The sequence below is a fragment of the Melopsittacus undulatus genome, chromosome 17 (genome assembly GCF_012275295.1).
Source record: "Melopsittacus undulatus isolate bMelUnd1 chromosome 17, bMelUnd1.mat.Z, whole genome shotgun sequence".
Lineage (NCBI taxonomy): Eukaryota > Metazoa > Chordata > Aves > Psittaciformes > Psittaculidae > Melopsittacus > Melopsittacus undulatus.
In genome coordinates, this window is record NC_047543.1 from 3,395,328 (window position 1) to 3,416,793 (window position 21,466).

Below are 21,466 nucleotides of genomic sequence, written 5' to 3' on the forward strand. Positions count from 1 at the left end.
GTATCCAGCCCTGCCCGAGGTCACTAATATGCTATTGCAGAACAGGTTTGTTGTCTGTTGGACTCTTAAAGATAGCCAGGGTCAAAATTCAGTGGCTCTAGGTGTAGTCAGCAGTCAGCTCCATTCCCTGTTGCTGGGAAGCCCACTGGGATGTTGTACATTAGCATTGTTCCCTGTATATCTTCTCTCTGATTCTTATATCATCTCCTTTCCTGCCTCAGTGTTCCGAAGCAAAGCTGAACTTCGACTTTGTGTTGCTCACTGCCCAATGCTTGCTAGCATTTTGATGTCTTTGGCATGTATTCTGTTTAAAATGGTCCATCTGATCCCTCTTGGAGTTGAAGTCTTGGAGCTCCTCGGTACAAACCTGTGCTTCTACTTGGCCCTCTAAAGGACATTTTTTTCCTTGAATTTGTTTCTGTACTGTATTTTCTTTTACAACTAGAGTTGTTTTATTGTAAGCACTCAGGGATTATGTACCCTGGCATGGTGGTTAGCTCTGATTAAACACTGAGCAGAGCCCTGTGAAACCAGTAGTTAAGACTAATGCATTCATGCAGTTCCTGCATTTGTTCTCTGTGAGCAGAGGTTGGTATTAACTCCGAGTTAAGGCTGAAATCATGCTATTCCAGAATAAATAGCACTTTACATTTTAGAAGAATGGAAACATGTTTCCTGTTGTCACATATGGAACAACTTAACTGAACATCTCATGAGCGTGCTCCGGCTGCCTCTGAAACCAAATACCTGGATCCTTGCAGTGAGGCTTGAGCATGGAAACAGGTCATTGTACGTTAAATTGTTGTTTCAAACAAGCTTTGTTCCTCGGAATTCCACGTAAGGAAGGAGCTGATAGAGTGGAAGGTTTTTCCTTTAGGATGTTCCTGTATCACCACACTTTCCAGCATCCTTTGTCCTTTGTGACCGTTCAAAGATAGTGTCTACCTCAGCAGAGAACTGAAGCTGTTCATTGAATCTTTCTTCCTAAATCAATTTCAAAGTACCTATAAAGGTTCCTAGAACCGTTTCATGATCCCAGGTGTGTTTTCATTTGATTTGAGTGATGTGAGAGGCCTGGGACAAGCAGCTTGTATTAGGAATCACTGAATCTTGGAATGGTTTGGGTTGGAAGGGACCTTAAAGACCATCTAATTCCAACTGCCAGGTTTCGTTGGTTGCTTGCATTTGTATCTTTCTGGATTATGCAGAAGCATGTTGTTGGATTTGGCTGATTCAGTTCATTTTAAATGCTCAGAACATCTCCAGGCCTTATTTCAAACCAAGTGGTCTGTTTGTCTGTTTCAGAGGTACATGCCACAGGGTTCAACTATCAAAATGAGGATGAAAAGGTTACTCTTTCCTTTCCCAGTACTCTTCAGAAAGGTAAGAGCTATTTTCATGCTTTCAGCCATGTGTTCAAGGCATTTGCTCTCAGGAAAGCTGGAGTAGGACAGCTCTGTCTTCCCTGAAGTCTGACTGGGACCACAGTGCTCCCTGGGGAGTCTGTTCACTCTAAGTCAGTTTGTGAAGCATCTGGAGTTGAAGATGCTGTTTCACTAATGCTGATGTTTGCTTCCGACACCTCAGGTGACTAATTCTGTACCTGCTCTTGGAAGTTAGGCTCAGAAGCTGTTTTATGGTAACTACTGAGGCTCTCTTTTCCTCTTACCACAGAGGAGCTGATCCAAATTACTGCAGTATTTTCTTAGGCATGACCATACTAATTCGTTTGAAAGGCTGCAGTTTTTTGTTCTGCGAAGCTTCTCCATTGAAACTCTGCTCCTTGATTTGATTAAAGCAGTTTTAGTTCATCCTGACCAATACAAGTAGAAAGATTTGAGGGTGATAGAGTTTTCGTGTCTCATTCTATGGGGTGTTGGCATGCTGCATCCCTGATCAAGATCGGGTTTCCCCTTTTGCACTGAGACATTGAAGGCAGAGTAAATCCTGAGACTACTTGAATTAGGAGCTTGAATGCAGCCAGTGCTCTATCTTGGCTCTTGGAGTGCATTTCATAGGATGCTGTTATTATGGAGTAGCCACCTCTATATTTGCCAGCCTTACTCAAAGGTAAGGATTGTGGGATGGGACATCTCAGCTGGCTGGAAGGAGGTGCTCCTGGTTATTGCATTGTGTTTAGAAGACGAGATGAGGTCTGCAGCAGCCTCTGCTTGCTGGTCAGTGCTCAAATGCTGTGGTGAGTCTGGCTCTGCCTGCATTGTTCTACTGGAGCTGCTTCTGTGGAAGGAGAGTGAAGGGTTTGAGGGAGGCTGGCAAAGGAAGCGATGGCTGGGGATGAGCTGAAGGGACATGAGCTGAGTGGCCTGGCCTGAAGGTCCACACCAAATAAACCTTCCATTTGGCACATATGACTAACGATGTCTCATCTGTTTCTGTTACAGGGACAGGGACACTAAAGATAGACTTTGTAGGGGAGCTGAATGATAAGATGAAAGGGTTTTACCGAAGTAAATACACCACCCCTACAGGAGACACACGCTATGCTGCTGTCACTCAGTTTGAGGTATGGGCTGTGTTTTTCTTTGGGGGGAGAATGTAATTCTTAACACAGGATTTACACTTAGGAGAAACAAAGACACAGTTTCCCAGCTTTAACTCTATTCACTAGGTTAACTTGCCTTTAGTGTGGAGGGATAATACTAAACCCAGCCTTTATGTTGCGAATTCAAGGTCAGTAAATTCTGGATCTGGCAAATTCCCCAGCTAAGGATCATGCTGATGTGAGATGCATCGTATATATCCAATAGCAGTGTTTAAGAACAGTGCTCTATTTAGATGTAGTCACATACCTCTGTCTAACTTGCCTTTATGAAGTCTATTATATTAATAGGACACTTTGCCTTTATCTCAGTATCTTAACGACATCCAAAATATGAGCCAGATTCTGCCTTAAGTGTTACATAAACCCTGGACATCACGACAGAATTATAATCCCATAGTTATCTGCCTGGTTACATAAAAACAGGGAGCACTTCCCTGGTACAAATGGAATGTTTCATGGGCTCAGTGTGCTGACAGAACACAACTGGGGGGTCTTGTGTGTACGGTCTGTGAACGCCTGGGTGCCCTCTCTGCTTTCACATGACTGAGCTTTGCTTCTGTCATGACTCTGCTGAATTCCACTCCGCCTGTAGAATTCCATCAGAGCACAGAGCTCATTTCAGCTGCTTTTTGTTATTCTTCCTTAAAACCAAGAGGGAAATCAGAATAAAATGCTCTTCACGCAGAGGTCAAGAGTGTCAGTGGAGAGGCTCCACACCAATGACTTGCCAGCATCCATCCAACTCCTTGCCTCTAAAACGTGCTGCGTTTTCCTCTTGTGTGTTACTGCCACAATCTCTTGCCATTTGGTTGTTTAATGCTCTTTTGTTTCCTTCAGGCTACTGATGCTCGCAGAGCTTTCCCTTGCTGGGATGAACCTGCCATTAAAGCAACATTTGATATTTCTTTGGTGGTTCCTAAAGACAGAGTAGCTTTGTCCAATATGGTAAGTTCTTGATGTGTGAGCAAACCATTTGAAATGAAGCTGTAGGACCTGGTTATTTGAGGGTTAATAGTGTGTGATGAGATTGCAATGTCAGGTCCTAGCCCAAAACCCAACCAGGTTGTACAGACCACAGCGGTGCTGGGTTGAAAAACTCTTAGCATATGTCAAACCATGTGCTGCTTGATGAAGAGTGACTGCAAAGAAAAGAAGCCTTTGTGTGTTGATGTAGCTGTTATAGCTACATAAGCACCAGAGATAAATAAGCATGTTTTCTGCTCCAGGGAATTTCTGGGATAAAGCATGCAAGTAGATGTATCTCAGTCACAAATACAGGTTGCGACTTGATATATGGTGCATGTACCTAGATTATGTTGCTGGAGAAGAGCAAGTCAGTTTAAAAATAGGCTTTTTAATGCCAGTAGCCGACTTTCATTGTTACTTGTAAAGGCAGACCTCACCCGCGTGGTTATGGTTTCTGGCCACGTGGTTGTGGTTTCTGTTTCTCTTCATCAGGGACTGTAGCGATAGGACAAGGGGTGATGGGTTCAGACTGAAACAGGGGAAGTTCAGGTTAGATCTAAGGAGGAAGTTCTTTACTGTGAGGGTGCTGAGGCGCTGGCACAGGGTGCCCAGAGAAGCTGTGGCTGCCCCATCCCTGACAGTGCTCAAGGCCAGGTTGGACACAGGGGCTTGGAGCAAGCTGCTCTAATGTGATGCATCCCTGCCCATGGCAGGGGGTTGGAACTGCATGATCCTAAGGTCCTTTCCAACCCTTGTTATTCTTTGTTTCTATGATTTAAAAGCGAAAGCCTGATGCTTTACTGGGATGTGGCCAATACTTTCTTTGAAGGCCAGCAGCTTATAGCTAGCATATGAAATATGCATTCCATAGTAATGGAATGTAAGCTCTGAAAGTCCACTTCCATGGTGACGGGGCGTTTTTAGTTCGGAAGGGGAACTACATCATGATCTCTATCTTGAAAATCATTGTCAGAGGAGTCCGTTCGTTTTTAAAGGCATGACTCATAGTGATGGAGCAGTTACTGAAAGGGATTGTGGAACCCAGTTCCACTTCCACAAAACTAACTCATTCCCTTTCCTGTTGGAAGAATGTTGTTGACAGGAAGCCATACCCGGACGATGAGAACCTGGTGGAAGTGAAGTTTGCCCGGACCCCGATAATGTCCACCTATCTCGTAGCGTTTGTGGTGGGAGAATATGACTTCGTGGAGGCCAGGTCCCTGGATGGTGTCTTAGTGCGTGTTTACACTCCTGTGGGCAAAGCAGAGCAAGGAAAGTTTGCATTAGAGGTAAATGTGCTCAGGGTGACTTTGGTCCTGCTGCAGTGATCTCCGCCAGCCTGGACTCCTCCTTCAGTTACCTCGGTCCACACAGAGCTCGTGAGGCTGCTTTTGTTTGCTTTAATGGCTCAGAGAGACTGGGTTTGGTGTTAAAGAGAACGGCAGCTGTGGGCAAACTGATGTCTTTAATGACAAGAACATACGGTTTAGTTCAGCTCTGATTTGGTGATGGAGACTTGGGCTCAAAGATGATGAGAAATGCTGAAGGGTGGGCTACAGCCTGGGAGAAAAAGGGGATGGGAATCTTCCAAACCATTGTGCTCTGGAAGCTGGGAATGGGGCTTCTGGAAGAAATCTTGTGTCTGCTGCTTTCTCAGGGCAGTTTCAGTCATAAATTTCCAAGTTACACCAATTGTTCTAAGTTAACATAACATTTCTCCTCTCATTTCTTACAGGTTGCTGCTAAAACTCTGCCTTTTTATAAGGACTACTTCAATGTTCCTTACCCTCTTCCTAAAATTGATCTCATAGCTATTGCAGACTTTGCTGCTGGTAAAGTAACTCACTTTATTGATGAACTGTCTTTTATTTGAATTTCAAACCTTTAGGAAGAGGTGTGTATCAATATCAATAAACCTTTGTATTTATTTTATAAAGGTGCCATGGAGAACTGGGGCCTTGTTACTTATAGGTATGCTGTTAAAATACTGTCTTTCCCCCTCTTTGTTCACTAATTCTTGGAAGTAATTGGATTAGTTGTAGGCAGCTGTGATTATTGGGTATCATCCCAACTAAGACTGAGTAAATACCTTCAACTCTCGCTTCGGTTTGGATGAATTTGACTTCTGCAGCAGCGTGCATTGTACAACCCTTAGGAAGGCCAGAATGAGTTAGTACAACCACTGTGCAAGGGCGTGAGGTGTTGAAGTGGTCTGGCAGCACTGCCTGTTCCACAGCAGAACTTTCTTCATCCCTTTCCCCCCCACCCTGTAAAAGTGATGCACTCACTGCTACAGCTGGAAGAGTTACTGTATGTCATAGGCCAGTTGGTAAATTACACCCACAGTACAACCATGTGGAGACAAGTAAATGGCAACGAAGGACTTGCCTTCCTTTTCAGTTTGCTTGTTTCCTTCGGCTGATCAAGCTTCTGTACTTTTGCTTGATATTATTCCACTCTGTGCTCGTTGTTAGAATGCTTTTCCTTCCACTTTGGACAGCATCGCTCTTGTCAGCTTTGGACTTTAAAGCCTGGAATAGTTGGGATTTCTTCTGCGACACTTTTTAATTTGGCCTTAAAAACTGAAATGGGAAATTGAGCCCAGGCTGAAAACTAAACCCAGATCTACTTGTCTGCTTAGCACAGTGCCGATGAAACCTGCTGTTTTGCTCCTTGTATCAAAAAACCCCATTGTGCTGTTAATTCCTCCCCTCCATACACTGTTTGCCACGCTTGCTCCATCCCTTTGGGTTGGCTGAACCTGCAGGCACCATCCCTTTTGAGATCCCCTTTGAGTGAGCCACCAAGTCCTGCTCATCACAGGGGGGTTCTAGCTTGTGTGCCTGACCTAGGGAGTGCTTGTGTGTCTACATGTGTGTGCCCTGTGTGGACACTCGTGTGCAGTGGTGAGTGTAACACGGTTGGTTGTGCACTTGGAAGAGCTGGAATTCCTCTGGGGATGAGGGAGGGAGAGACTTGCTGTGCATCCATCGTGCAGTGCAAAGGGAGTTAAGGGTCCTAGGTTATGTAGGTGAGCTATTTTATAAATGAAGGAAAAAGCTTTCTTGTTCCTGCCTGGGTTTTTGCGCTGGTTTTCTTGCATGCCATAAGGAATTACTGCTCCAAAGCATTCCAACAGCTGTGGAACTTCCCAAAATAATGTCTACACTGAAACAGCTTTTGGTTTTTCTCAGTTGCACTGATCACTTTTTAGCTTGCTTAGGTCATTTAACCTACTTTTGATTGCGTTTTATTCTCTGGGCATGTACCACTCTGTTCAGTTTTCCTTCTCTCTTAACTACAGGGAGACTGCATTGCTCATTGACCCCAAAAATTCCTGTTCTTCATCTCGCCAGTGGGTTGCTCTGGTCGTGGGACATGAACTTGCTCATCAGTGGTTTGGAAACCTTGTGACCATGGTATCTAACAGTTACAAGTTCTTCCAGTTCTCTTTGATGTGTGCTTTGTATCATATGTGTGTGTTCAAGTGTTCCTTTATAGCAGGCATGCTATATTGAAAGCAAATATTTCACTAGTGTTTTATTACCACTTCCCTCTTTACTAGACTTACTGTGGATTACACGAAGCTGTTGGGAAGTTAGTTCTTCATTCTGCCATCTTCTCTTTCCAGGAATGGTGGACCCACCTCTGGCTGAATGAAGGATTTGCCTCCTGGATTGAGTACCTTTGTGTAGATCACTGTTTCCCCGAGTATGATATCTGGACTCAGTTTGTTTCTGCTGATTACACACGCGCTCAAGAGCTTGATGCCTTAGACAACAGTCATCCTATTGAAGTAATTCTGTCTTCTTTTACCTTCTATTTCCACTGGGGTTTTTTTGCATTGGATAAGCATTGAGCCAAAGGATTGGAGCAAAGTCTATGCGATTGAATACCAAAACCTGAGTTAAAGTATGTTTAACCTATAAACCAATCCTAACCCAGCCATATGTGGAGAAGCTTAGCAGCCTGGGGGCAGATAACCCACTAAGGTAGTTTAGTGATGGATGTGCATGGGCTTTCTACAGGGAGAAGTCAGCTCCTTAAACTCTAGAACAAGCAAAATCAAAACCTTAACAGCCCTTAACATGGTTCTGACTGTGAATTATCCCATTTACCACAGGTTAGTGTTGGCCATCCCTCCGAAGTAGATGAAATATTCGATGCTATTTCTTACAGCAAGGGAGCATCTGTAATCCGAATGCTACACGACTACATTGGTGATGAGGTAAAAAGATCGTTGTTAGAAAGCCAAATATAGATTGTCAAATCTTTTCACAGTAAAAACAACTCTCTTAAATCTATGATTTGTATTTGGGCTCTCTTTGAACTTACCAAGGAGAACTAAGATAGTGGGAAAGAGCAGGAGTTACAGATGTATGTACTGATCCTAAGATTCCTTGGCTGATTCTTGAATGCAAATGCAGTGTGGAGGGAGGACTGAAACCCCTCCCTCCTGGTGCCATTACATGTTCAATTGTGTGTTCCAGGACTTTCGGAAAGGAATGAATCTGTACTTAAAGAAGTTCCAACAGAAGAATGCAGCTACAGGTAACTGGTGGTGGTGATGTGCTTTATAGAGAAGTGATTTCTGGGGACAAATCTTTAGTGCTAAAGTGATGGATTCTCAGACAGCTGCTTTTCCACCCGAAAGAACTGAAATGCAGGGAGCTTGTTTCTGGTTCCCTACAATGAGTACCCTGCACAGCCAGAACTCAGCATCCTTTAAGGGTTCTCTGTCTCAGGAGTACGTGGCTGGGGTAATCTGCAAGCGCTGCATTTCCCCTTGCTAACCCCATCTGTGTACTAATCTAATTTAGAAATGGAGTATGTTGATTTGCCAAGTAAGCCTTTTTGCAAGCTTCCTTTCGCAGTATTGATTGCATGTATGATTAAACAGTTCAAAGTCTTCCCTAACATCTCGCAGCGCTTTCTTTACTCGAACCCTTTTTGTGTAGCAGGCATAAATATGGAAGTGGAACATCGTGCTCTAGCAGCCAAAACCAGCCCCTGTTGTTCGATCGGCTCTTGGCATAACAGATGAAAAGCTTTAAGGAAAAGCTTTTTCTAGTTACCATTTTGAATGTTTGATGCCCCTTTTTGCTCATTTGTCACAATGTGTCTCGGTTGCATTTTTTGAGCAGTAAAGAAGGTTTCTTATCCCTCTTTTCCCCCCACGAGTGGTTTAACCTATTGCCTTTTTCTTGCCTATCACTTGTTATGGTTTGATAAAAGCACAACCCAAAACATGAAGGGCAAACAGGAGTAGCAATACAGCCTCCCCCATGCAGTGCCCATGGAGTATCCCTAATAGTGCCTGACATGTCTGGCTCAGGGCTCCCAGAGTCTTGCCTTTTCTTCTGCAGAGGATCTCTGGGAAAGCCTGGAAGAAGTTAGTGGGAAACCTATTGCTGCTGTGATGAACACATGGACCAAACAAATGGGATTTCCACTCATTTATGTGGAAGCTGAACAGGTAAATCGTAACTGTGTGGTTTCCAGCACTTCAGATTGCAAGGTCTGTGTTTAGCACCCAGTTACTTGAATCCCCCTCTTTGATCAGGAGGCAGCACAGGGGGTCACTGCTGAGTGACAGTTCTGTGTTGAAGAGAGGGGAAGTGCAGCTCGCTTGAGGAACCTAATGCAAAGCAGCACAGAGTTATTCCACAAGCTCTCTAGATCATGTGCTGGGAGTTTGCTGACCTTGCCTCTTGCCTCTTTGTGTGTGAAATGTGTGTAGGGGGGAGGGCATATCTGCCTTAGCTCCCTTTGCCACACGTTCTGCTTCTCCCTCCAGTTCAGTTGTGCTTATTCTACAAGATTGCAGGGTGAGTGAGGATTACTGCCTGGAAGCTGAAGTCAGTCAGATTCAAATGAGGAATGGGGTATGTGTGTGTTAACAGTAACAGGGATGAATGCTTTGGAATGGTTTTTTGAGGTAGCTCCTTTGTCTAGAGGAGTATAAGTTACTCCTTTGAACAGAGGGACAGGAATGGATTGTGATATAGAGAAGCTGAGATGTTCTGAGAATTCCTTTCTCTCTTTTCCCCTCCCTTTTCCCTCCCTCAGCAAGAAGATGACAAAGTGCTGAAGTTAGTCCAGAAGAAATTCTGTGCCAGTGGACCATATACTGGTAAGATGAGTGCTAAGAGCAGGAATGGTGTGTTCACTGCTTGCAGTGCAATAGCAGGGATGAAACCACAGGCAGGTGCTCTGCTTGGGTTCGGGTGTTGAAGTCTCTATTAGCAGAAAAGCCAAGCTCGACTGCTTTCACATGTGGTTTCCATGTCCTCCTTGCATGGAGAACAGCGTTCCTCTGCAGCCTTTGGTTTGGGTTTCATTCCAAGGTGCTTTGCTGATGGCCAGTTTAAGGTTGGTGCTGAGGAGCTGTGAAAGCTGCTGGCTTTAGAGAAGTGCTGAGATAAAAATGCCTCTGGGAGCAGGCAGAACTGTCTGCAGACACAGATTCCACCCAACTTCCATGCTTAGAGAAATTAAAGCGTTTGGCTTGAAAGGGAATTTAAGAGATTCTTGGGGTTTAGCTCCAGAATTGCCCTTTTCCTTCAGATCTGTGCCTTTTTAGATTTCAGTCTAAGTAGCCTTGCTTCAGCTGCTGCTGAGCCTTGTCTGAACGTCAGGCAGGGTATCTCAGTGGTGGGTGCACCCTCTCTTTGTCCTTAGGCCTTCCTGTTTGCTATTTCTTCTTTCAGGGGAGGATTTGCCCATGTGGATGGTCCCCATAAGTATTTGTACAAGTGATGACCCCACCTGTGCCAAAATGCAAATACTGATGGACAAACCAGAGCTCACTTTGGTTTTGAAGGACACCAAACCAGACCAGTGGGTGAAGGTGAGTTGACACCAAGGAGAACATATTCCTAGAAGGAAGTTTGCCACTGCCAGGTTCCCTGACTTCTCATTTACCTCTTCTTTATTCTCCCCCCTCCCCTGCAGTCTTGTTTTCCTTATGGAAGGGACTCTCTGTGCTGCTACTGAATACTCTGTAACACTTAGTGTAGTCATTTGCCTTCCCAGACCAGTCTAGACAATGAAAACCTGAACCTTATGGAAACCCAAACCATAAAACCAGTGTGCAACCAGAGGTAGCATTTGAGTTGAACTGGGAGCGGGGGAGGCTTTCCTGGTGCCCTGTGGCAGCCCCAGTTTAGTTAAAATCCATCCTGAGCAAAAATAGTCCTGTTCATCTTCCATTAGTGGGAAGGCTTTTGCTGTAGGCAGATGAGTACAAATCTGTGGGTTGAGGTCTATTACAGACACCAAACAAACTGAAAGGTGTCATGGGCCATAAACTAAAAAGCATTTCCTCCTTGGTTCCTTACTTCTAATTCTTTCTCACTCTTTTGGTACTTTTCAGTTAAACCTTGGAACAGTTGGGTTTTACCGTACCCAGTATAGCCCTGACATGCTGGAGAGTTTAATACCAGCCATCAAAGACCTCTCCCTACCCCCTGTGGACAGGCTTGGCCTGCAGAATGATCTTTTCTCTCTGGTAAGCAACCCTTTGCTGCTCTGTTTCATAGGAGAGCTACAGAAACTGCAGAAAATGGGTGTCTGAAGAGGCAGCCTCAGCTTCTGGAGGCAAGGTGCCTTTAGGGTTATTGCATACATCACAGCTATTACCTTGACAAGTTGTAACTTGTCGTGTAAGACCTAACCCCTATGGAAGCAGTGTCTAGAACTCCTGTTGCACTCTGGAGGGGAAGAACTGTAGGGTTCTTACTTCCGAAATCATTTTGAGGACCTCCTTTCTTGAACTCCTCAAAATAAAGAGATTTCAGTGATGCCCTTGCCTTTATCAACCCCTGTCAGCACCATGTGCCTTATGCAGTTGGGCTTGTAACTGGCCTCTGCTGGAGGAGGTGCCTGCTGGGGCTTCTCACTGGGATTGCCCCCCAAGCTGCTGTTGCCAGCTCTGAACCATCAGCTGCTGTACTCTGCATTTCACAGTGTGTTTCTTCTTCTTGCTAGTCAGCAAGTGAATGGAGACTTCTAAAAATGTGGGCTTGCTACCCTGCTTCTCTAGCTTGTAACTCCTGTTGTGGCTTAGTTGAAGGGGTTTGAGACTGCAGCCTGAGTTGTTTCCCAAACCATAGAATCCCAGCCTGGTTTGGGTTGAAGGGACCTTAAAGCTCATCCTGTTCCAACCCCTACCACAGGCAGGGACCCCTTCCACTGGAGCTGCTTGCTCCAAGCTCCTGTGTCCAACCTGGCCTTGAACACTGCCAGGGATGGAGCAGCCCCAGCTTCTCTGGGCAACCCAATGAGCAAATCATACAGGTAGGAACATTGTGTTAGACTCCTCTTTTGGTTTCAGTATTAATCATGGTTTTATCATAGGAATATAGCTTAGATAATAAAAATTGATCTTCACCTCTTTTCCAGTACCATAAATTACTGGTCTAGTTCCAGATTAACAGAAATGGTTGGAGGCATCTACAGGAGGTATTATCAACTGCACTAAGTGTAGAGGTGTTTTCCTGCCTCTGTAAAGCTGTTCACATCAGCTCTCCCTGGCAGGGGTGCAAAGGCAGTGGTACTTCTTGTACTGCTTCATGGGTGCAGCAGGAAGCAAAGATGACTTCTGCAGCTTTTCATTCTCCCAGAGCAAACCTTCAGTCTCTAAATCTTTACAGTTTTGAGTTAAAAGAAGATTGGTGGTGGGTGGCTGAGAATAACTCTGGGGGTTTGCTTGTGCTTGCCAGCATTGCTGCAATTCTGTTAAGTCATTTTATTTCCTCCTCTTGTTTCTTGGTTGTAAAATGTGCTTAGAATTGTGTAGCTGACTCCTTGTAAAGTGCTTACCTGGGTATAAAAAGCATCATGTGCCATGAGGTGCTTTGACTCCAGTGTTAACTCCTCTTGGCAGAACCCCGCAACAGAGTTTATGTGCAGGCTGTGCAAACTGAAGGCTATAAAATAATGTGATGTGCTCTTAAATGGCTTAATTCTCTTTGGAAGTAACATTAATCTGTGTCTTTTCCTCTCCCAGGCCCGAGCTGGAATCATTAGCACTGTAGAGGTTCTAAAAGTCATGGAAGCTTTTGTGAATGAGCCCAATTATACTGTGTGGAGCGACCTCAGCTGTAACCTGGAGATTCTCTCAACTCTCTTGTCCCACACAGACTTCTATGAGGAAATCCAGGTGTTCGTGAAAGATGTCTTTTCACCAATAGGGGAGAGACTGGGATGGGACCCCAAACCTGGAGAGGGTAGGAAACTTATGCTCTGAAATCCAGTAGTGCTTTTGGAAAACTCCTGTGTAAATCAGCCATCAAGATGTTGGGAGCGGGGAGAGAAGGGAGGAAGAAGAGGCTGAAGCAGGTTCAGGGGTGTTTCCATGCTTAAAACCAGACAGACAAACACAAACCCCCACAATAACCCCCTGTTGTCAGGCACAAGCTGAAATGGTCACTGACTGATTACGTATCTCCTTTAGCTTTGCATCTATTGGAGTGCCTAAAACTCATGATACTGCAAGGGTGGAAAGCCATGTGTGTGCATGTTTACTTGTTAGCCCTAAGCTAGCCCTAAGCTAGCCCTGTTGTAGATGCAAATGGTTACTAGTACTGCCTTCGGTCAGGTTACAGGCCTAGCCTGTTGTGTTTGGGCTGGAATCATCTTCTCCTGACCCTCTTGCCCCAAAAAAATCAATGTATTCTCCAGCTGGCACCAAGGAAGGTGAGAAAAGGTTTCTTTAGATATCCTCAAGCACGTGGAAGGATTCTTATATAGCTCTTTCTTGATGACTTTAGGTAGAAGAACACTTAATTATTGAATTGTGTCTCCAAATAATACTGTTTTCCTCCTGCTCCTCACTCATTAGGTCATCTAGATGCACTTCTGAGAGGGCTGGTCTTGGGCAAACTAGGAAAAGCTGGGCACAAGGCGACATTAGAAGAAGCCCGACGCCGATTTAAGGACCATGTGGAAGGAAAGCATGTGCTGTCAGCTGATCTGAGGAGTCCTGTAGGTTACTGTAAATGTTGGTTCTCTAAAGGCCCTCCCTTCTGTCTTAGGGCTGTGTGCACTGAGCTCTTGGATTTCCAAGAATAGGGAAGCTAGAAGCAAGGTACGGGACGAGCTGATTTTGGCAGAGGTAGTGGGAGCTTGAAGTCCAGTTATGAAGCAAATGATACTGGGGTGCATGGTACAAGCATCTCTGTGTCTCTTGAATCAAGTAAGCCTCATCTCTCATGGCCAACACATAGTCCTAACTCATAAGCTCAGCTATACCCACACTGAGTGCCATAGGGCAACTCTGGTCTCTAGAGCATGTTGCTTTTTGGGTTCTGAAGACTTATTTAAGTGCAGTGCTGAACTTGAGCTGACTTCTACTCACTTGCATCCAGTCACTACCCACCTGCATCCTCCAGGTTCAAAAGCATCGTGGTCAGCTTGTCTCTGCAGAGCACAAAGTCTCTGCATAGTGGATTATAGTGGATATGGCCTGAGTATATATGAAGTACTTAATACTTAGGGGTAGCTTGGTACAAAGATCTCTATTTGTAGTGTTTTGCTGTGGTTGAAATTACCAAAATCACGCTGAAATTGAGGAAGAGCTGAAGGAGTTGATGCATCTCTCAAATCCACTTTTAACATGAAAGGGATCAGTGCCAGATCTGTTCACTTGTCCAAAATCTACCCCAAACATGTAGAAATTGATGGCTGCATTTCTGAAAGTGTGGGTTTTGAAGGACCTTCCTTGTTTATGCTCTGTCTTAGGTATATCTAACTATTTTGAAGCATGGAGATAGTACTACTTTAGACACTATGCTGAAGGTGAGTGCACACTTTCGTTACCACTGCCAACTTATGCAAAGAGAAGCTAAATATTCCCCCCTACAAGCTTCTGTAAGACACAGTTTGTCTGCACACAGGCTCAGGCTGATGTTCTACAGATGATGTGAACTCTTGGGCTTCCTTATGGGATTCCTTGGTCCGTGTGTAGTAGGAAATTGCCACCTAGTGGAGTGTTGCAGCTCTCAGTTTAGGATTCTTTCTCATTGCTGGGAGGTGTGGTCCTACTTGACCTTATCTAGTGGTGAAGATGAGTTTATCACTACTGGTAATTTCTGCTGATGCACGTGTAATGAGGTCTGTAACGTGGAGGGCTGCAGGATGATTCATGAACAAGCTCAATTTGTCCTGTATGACCCTTGACAACTAATCTAGCAGCTCTAGTTCAGTGCTGGGTAAGAAGACAGCATTTAATCCTGTGCACTAATATTACTCCCTTTGGCTTTGAAGCTTCACAAGCAAGCAGACATGCAGGAGGAGAAGAACCGAATCGAGCGAGTTCTTGGAGCCATCTCTCAACCAGAACTGATTCAAAAAGTTCTCACCTTTGCACTTTCAGTAAGTCATTGAGAAAGCTGCTGCTTCCTTCACCTCTGCTGACAGAATGCTTGGAATGCATTAGAATAGGAGGAATAGCCTTAAGGATTAAATCTTGGAGTTTGGGAGGGAAAGATGAAGGTGGTGTTGACAGATGCGATGTAGAAGTGCATAAAGCCAGGATGTTGTACTTGTTGGAACACTCTTGTCTACACTTTCACCTTCAGGAAGAGGTACGTCCCCAGGACACGGTATCTGTTATTGGTGGAGTAGCTGGAGGCAGCAAGCAGGGGAGGAAAGCTGCTTGGAAATTTGTAAGGGACAATTGGGAGGAACTTTATAATCGATACCAAGGTGGATTCTTAATATCCAGACTAATAAAGGTACGTGCAGCTGAGACAAGCCCTGTTCGCGTACAGGACCAAACCTAAACTGCTAGATCTGCAATGCTAAATGCGTACCTTTGGTTAATGTGGTGTTTTTTCCTTCAGCTAACAGTGGATGGATTTGCAAATGATAAAATGGCTGCAGAAGTTAAGGTAAGACATTGTAAGGAAAGGAGCAATGAACTTCATCTGTGACAGATGTTGTGTGCCCTGGACTGATGGGAGAGGCATGAGTTTGTGCTTTGAACTGTGGCTCTAGCCTGTTGCCCAGTTCCCAGCTTGCTTCAGGTTGAGTTATTTTATTGAAAGGTGTTAAATGGGCATTTTCAGAGCAATGTGATGCCCATTTCATTGCTTTCACTCATTTAAAGTGCTAGCAAAGCCAACCCAGTTTCTGGCAGGGATTTTGAGCCTCCCCAGAAGACAACCTTTAAAGATAACTGTAGTAAAGCCAGTAGCTGTCACAACTTCTGTAGTAAGCTGAAACTCAAGCTGCCAGTTTCTCCCTCCCCAGACTGATACAACATGTTTAGAGCTGATGGCGCTAGCACCCAAGCGAATTAACACAGCAGGAATTGGTTAAATTCCATGTTAAAAAGCTTTATGTGATCATCTGTGCTGGGTGCTAAGAGCAAGGATTTGATGCAAAGCAGATGAACGTGGTTGTAGAGAGTCTGTTGTGAAGTCGGTGGCTCAAGGGGATGGGATTTCAGTGCTGGGCTCAAGCATCCCCTTGTGCTTGGGAGCACAGGCACTGAGCTTGGCAGAGCTCTGCCAATGTGGGTAGCTTTTGTCATTTACTCTCTGCCCATTTCCAGGGACTCTTTGGAAGAAGAAACTTAAAGTTATGACCCTGAATTATCACTTTCCTGTTAGGGAAATGCTTGGGAGGGATTCCTATTGAAAAGACAAGCTGAGCCATGAACTCCATCCATCAATGTTTATCGCCCAGTGATCTCTTCTTAGAAAGGGTTTAGGAGCAGAAGGGATTTCACAGAGGAATCTTCCTCTATAGTTCTTTTATTCTTAACACTTTACAAACCACTTCCCAGACCAAATCACAGCTGCTTTCAGGATGCTTCCTTACACTTAACTGGTGTACTTCATGCGGCTGAGTCTCCAGGTCACCCTGTAGTAGACATGAGGGTGGGCTAATCTGCCAAAGCCTGCTTGCATGAGCAGGGGGATGGCTCCTGGCCATGCCAGCTTGTTCTGCCCTTTAACCAACCCTAAAATGCAAAGTCACAGCAGCCTCTGGTGCAGTTTCTTCAGCTGTTTGCAAGGGATCGATATTGTTGCTTCTGGAGGAAGAAATGTGAGACTATTGAGCACAACTCCTGAGTGCTGCTGGTGCTTGGAGGTCATTATGCAGCTTGGAAAGAGGCCTAGGTAGAGCTCAGCAATCTGATACCCAGACAAATGGCTCCTGCAAAATGACTCGAGGCTTCTGTTAGTGTCTTCTTCCAAGTATCCAGAAATACACACTTGATTTGCTGCTCGCTTGTTGCTTCCCAATGAGGGACTGAACTCATCTCTTCAAGTGCTGCTCGCTGGCAGCAAGGACAAGGTGGGGCAGGAGGTGGTAGAGAAATGCTGCTTTTCCTGAGGGGGGAAATGGGAGCATTTTGCTGTTCCTTCTCTACCTGAAATTGCCCATCTTGCAAACTCGACAAGCACCCTGTGAATCACCTCAGTGTGTGATGCTGGTGGGAGCAGAACTGTGGGCATAGAATCATAGAATAGTTAGGGTTGGAAAGAACCTTAAGATCATGCAGTTCCAACCCCCTGCCATGGACAGGGATGCCTCACACTAGACCATGTTGCCCAAGACGCTGGCCTTGAGCACTGCCAGGGATGGGGCAGCCACAGCTTCTCTGGGCACCCTGTGCCAGCGCCTCAGCACCCTCACAGGGAAGAGCTTGTTCCTTAGATCTAACCTGAACTTCCCCTATTTCAGTTTGAACCCATCACCCCTTGTCCTATCCCTCCAGTCCCTGATGCAGAGCCCCTCTCCAGCATCCTTGTAGCCCCCTTCAGATACTGAAGCTGCTCTGAGGTCTCCATGCACCTTCTCCAGCCCCAATGTTCTCAGCCTGGCTCCATCCGGGAGCTGCCCCAGCCCCTGCTCATCCTCGTGGCCTCCTCTGGCCTTGCTCCAACAGCTCCAAGTCCTGATGCTGAGGACCCCAGAACTGCACACAGTTGGGTCTCATGAGTGCTCAGACGTTAGAACCTCATTCCCATGGCTGTATATGGGGAACTCAGTGACTTCTGATCTCCCCTGTGCCTCTTTTCCACCCTGATGGATGCTTGTGTGCTTTCCATGCAGGCCTTCTTTGAGAGTCACCCAGCTCCATCAGCAGAGCGCACAGTGCAGCAGTGCTGTGAGAACATCCTGCTCAATGCAGCTTGGCTCAAGAGGGACGCCGACAACATCCACCAGTACTTCCTGCAGCGCAAGGCCCCACCAGCCATGGTGTGAAGCTGTGCATGCCCCTGCTGCAGTCCTGCTGCGCCTCATGGGGAGAGGGAGGAGCCACCCAACACCTGATTCATAGGCCAAGAATTTGGAGTCTTTTTCTCAAGCCAGTGGGGATTGGACAATGAATGTAGTTTAACTGGTTCCTGCTCACACTCCAGATTGAAATCCCAGTCAAATTCTCTGCAATTCAGCAAAACAAAAAACAAAAAACCAACCACACAAACACACACAAAAAAGGAAAGGAAAAAAAAGAGAGAGAAAACAATGTGTAAATATGATAGTAATAAACTAGAGCATAACAAAACTGTGAAACTTCCTCAAGCCTTGTCAGTGGTTCAACTATTTAACACCCCCCATCCTGCCACTTCTTGACAGATGTTCTCTTGTTTTACACCCTCCCCTCCCAAACCCAAGCTTAAATCAAAGGAAACCACTGGTTTCTGGGTCAGTGGAATTTGGGGCGAGCCTGGGGCAGGAATGGGTGAATGCCTCGGAGCGTGGCGGTGTGGAGCAGGTCGCTGGGGAAGGCAGGTAGCTGGTATCACATAGAGTCCGTGCATCATTGGAAGCGCGAGGTTTTGGGGAGAGATGTTCCTGCAGCCTCCCCCCCCCCCCAAACCTCAGGATAGTGAGCTCCCTCCCTTTTGTGTTACCTCTCAGCACAAAGACAAAATGTTCTGTTGCTCTTCGGTTTTCCTCCTTGGATCCACTTGCTGATGTCCTTCTTAGAGATAACGGGATTGTAAGGAAACATCTTTCATAGCCACATTAAAGAAGAGAAAGAGTCATGCAATTTGTTTGGGTTTTCTTTATTACCCCCCCTCCCTAAACCGCATCCTCCCCATGCATGCAGATGAGGAGGTGACTCCTGTGTGGCTGGTTCTCCTGGCTGCTCTTGGGGCAGGTCTCTCCTCCTCCAGACACCATGAACCTGCCTCAAAGCCCCAGCTTGTCCAAGCTCCTCCTGGCCGTAGCAACAGTAGCTTCTTGTTCCTTTCTGTGATGTCCATGGTAATCTGATTCAGAAGCCTTAAATTAGTGATGACTGACGTGCTGATGAAGTCCAAGCTCTATGCCATCATTCCCTTCCCAAAGCAGCGTGGTCTACTAACCGGGCACAACACCCTCTAATGACAAAGGTTGCAGTTCCATCTCTTTTTTACCCTTTAACAGGAATTCGTATGTGGTGTGGCTTAACTGTATTTCAGAAGGTCATCAGACTAATGTCAGACCGCTTCCCTCAACCATTTTTGTGCTATTGTTTAAAAAGAACACGAAGATTAAACCAGTTGGCGTTAATAAAACTGTCAATGTGAAACCCATGGCCTCATCCTGTCTTCTGTTTCAAGAGCGTTGCTGCTTTCAAAGGACCTCAACCACAGAGGGAGCAGCCCCAGGTCTTGTGTCCATGGAAAGCCTTGTTCTCAGCCTTCTCGTCTGCTCTCAGGGCTTAGGGCAGCTGAATGAGCACATAGAGCCCAAGTGTAAGTAGATCTTTGTGTAATCTGAATCAAGAGTGGAGTTGAGCACTTGAACCAGGGAAAGGAAAAGGGGAAAGAAATGTGAATAAGCAGATTTCTGTTAAATACATGCAGACTTGAGGGATCTGCAAGAAGGAATGGGATCGTGCATGTGCTGCTGATGCTAACAGCGATGAGCCAGAGCAGGGATATGCACCAGGTCAGTTACTAAGCAAGGTGCAGAGCTCTTAACCAGCATCATGTTGGTTCCTACCCCTAGGGCTGCTGAAAGAAGGCTGAAGCAGGAATTCTGTGCATCCCCATCACATCTGTTAACCCGCCTGCGGGTTTTCCCTGCTGTCAGCACTGCAGAGCCGATGGGATTTCAGAGGAGTAAGCTGGTTTCTCTTCTGCTTCTTGCACATGGACAAAATAGCATGCAAAGCTGTGATTCCAGTGTGAGCAGTGATGTATGAAAGGAGAAGGACCAGAGCTGCAAGCTGAAGTGATCTTGTTTGGACTTTAAACAATGCAAATGACATGCAAGCAGTGGAAGGAGAGGGCCAGAAATAACAAGGTGGTGGTCAGTGAGCAAACTGAATAGTCTGCAGCAGACTGGCCCAGCCTGGGCTCTTCTGCATGCAAAGAGAGGAGATGTGAATCCTTCATGGAAGTGATTTGGGATTTGGTCACTTAATGGGAAACCTTTTGTATCCTGGAATGGTTTGGGTTGAAGGGACCTTAAAGCTCACCCAGCCCCAACCCCTGACATGGGCAGGGACCCCTTCCACTGGAGCAGCTGCTCCAAGCCCCTGTGCCTTGAGCACTGCCAGGGATGGGGCAGCCACAGCTTCTCTGGGCACCCTGTGCCAGCGCCTCAGCACCCTCACAAGGAAGAGCTGCTTCCTTATCTCCAATGTTTCCATACTTGTGTGCAGAATATGCTCCATGTTTTAAATGACAGAAAATCAAAGGGCAGCAAAGAAAAAACTTGTGAACCTTTAAAAAAACCCGAAAAAAGAGCAAAACCCCAACCTCGACTTCCCAAATCCTCCCTTCACATGAACTGAGCTGTGTCTGTGCAAGGTCAAGAGCTGCAGTGAGGTTTCCATGTTACCCACCATTGCCCATCCCTGTGATTAGCTGTTACATCGCTGTGTTTCAGACACTTCACACCCATGTGCTCCTGTAAAGGTACCTTAAACACAGCTTCAATGGAAGGCTTTGCTCCTGATGGAGGATGCAGTGCACGTGGTGGTTCGTGTCAATGAGCTGCTGCTTGCATCTTTAAACCTGGCATCAGCTGAACTCTGGATTTATGGTGCTTCCTTAGAGGTCGCCACTGAACTCCAAGTCAAAGATCATTCCCATCCCTTGGAATTGAGGTAGGAGTTCCTGGAGGCAGATCAGCCCCATAGGCTCATGAGTTCTTGTTCTAACCATGCAGAACTAAGCCCAAGGACCCTGTCTCCGGCTCCAGCAACTCTCTGCCAGTGTCTGTGGCTGTTTATGAAGGCAGAAGATGATACAAGCCTCTGTAATGTGAATGCTGAGTATTCCATTTATGGCCATGAGGAGGAAACCAGTGCACCGAGCTCACACCAGCGCTATCCGGGGTGGGGGGGGGCGTTTCCAGAGCCTCATTCATCCTCATCTGACACTGGGGCTTGGGGCTTTCATTGCTACCAAGGGCAGATCTGCACAAAGGTCTCCAATCTTCCTCTCCTGGCTTTCCTATGGGAGCAGTCCCTATGGAAAGTCATCCTGGGGTTGTAATGGCCCTAGAGCCTCGGGAGTGGGGAGGGCGATAGAGAAGCATCTTGGAGCTGCATCCCAGCTGCAGCTGCATGAGGCTCCCCTGCTCCCATCCTGTCCCTTTTTCCCTGTGTACGAGAGTGACTTTCACCCCGTTTCCTCCCCAGTGTTGCTCAGCGAGTTGACTTTGATGTGCTACCAGAGAACTCCATTCCTTCAGGCTGAATAACGGGTCCGTTCTGTTCTGTGAGTCAGCTGTAAATAGTCATTGGTCTTAAAAAGAGGAAGCAATGTGAACTGTTGACAGCTCTGCCCATCCAGACTCTGCTGCTGTGTTACTGGGGAGCAGCATCCTCTGCCCTCCTCCTGCTAGCACTGTGGGCCATGGGCATCCCCATCTCAAAGCTTCACAAGCCCTCATTCCAGAGGTTAGGTTCAGCTTTGGTCTTCCATATGGAATGGAACATGTATGGACATCTTTCCCAGGGCACCCTGTGCC

At 46.1% G+C, this 21,466-nt stretch overlaps 1 protein-coding gene across 1 annotated transcript in view; it reads left to right on the forward strand.

The window, feature by feature from the left end:
* The window catches only part of NPEPPS (aminopeptidase puromycin sensitive), a 32,352-nt gene extending 13,807 nt beyond the window's left edge, over positions 1-18,545 (forward strand). Inside the window, exons 3-23 of the mRNA XM_034070003.1 lie at positions 1,306-1,383; positions 2,403-2,524; positions 3,401-3,508; positions 4,618-4,818; positions 5,265-5,361; positions 5,467-5,500; positions 6,834-6,948; positions 7,161-7,325; positions 7,653-7,757; positions 8,020-8,080; positions 8,896-9,005; positions 9,599-9,662; positions 10,240-10,379; positions 10,905-11,039; positions 12,540-12,759; positions 13,374-13,516; positions 14,273-14,329; positions 14,798-14,905; positions 15,112-15,267; positions 15,376-15,423; positions 17,600-18,545. Of these exons, the coding sequence (XP_033925894.1) occupies positions 1,306-1,383; positions 2,403-2,524; positions 3,401-3,508; positions 4,618-4,818; positions 5,265-5,361; positions 5,467-5,500; positions 6,834-6,948; positions 7,161-7,325; positions 7,653-7,757; positions 8,020-8,080; positions 8,896-9,005; positions 9,599-9,662; positions 10,240-10,379; positions 10,905-11,039; positions 12,540-12,759; positions 13,374-13,516; positions 14,273-14,329; positions 14,798-14,905; positions 15,112-15,267; positions 15,376-15,423; positions 17,600-17,752 (2,420 nt within the window). The 3' untranslated portion in view covers positions 17,753-18,545. The remainder of the gene's footprint in view (positions 1-1,305; positions 1,384-2,402; positions 2,525-3,400; positions 3,509-4,617; positions 4,819-5,264; positions 5,362-5,466; positions 5,501-6,833; positions 6,949-7,160; positions 7,326-7,652; positions 7,758-8,019; positions 8,081-8,895; positions 9,006-9,598; positions 9,663-10,239; positions 10,380-10,904; positions 11,040-12,539; positions 12,760-13,373; positions 13,517-14,272; positions 14,330-14,797; positions 14,906-15,111; positions 15,268-15,375; positions 15,424-17,599) is intronic.
* The last annotated feature ends 2,921 nt before the right edge of the window (positions 18,546-21,466 follow it).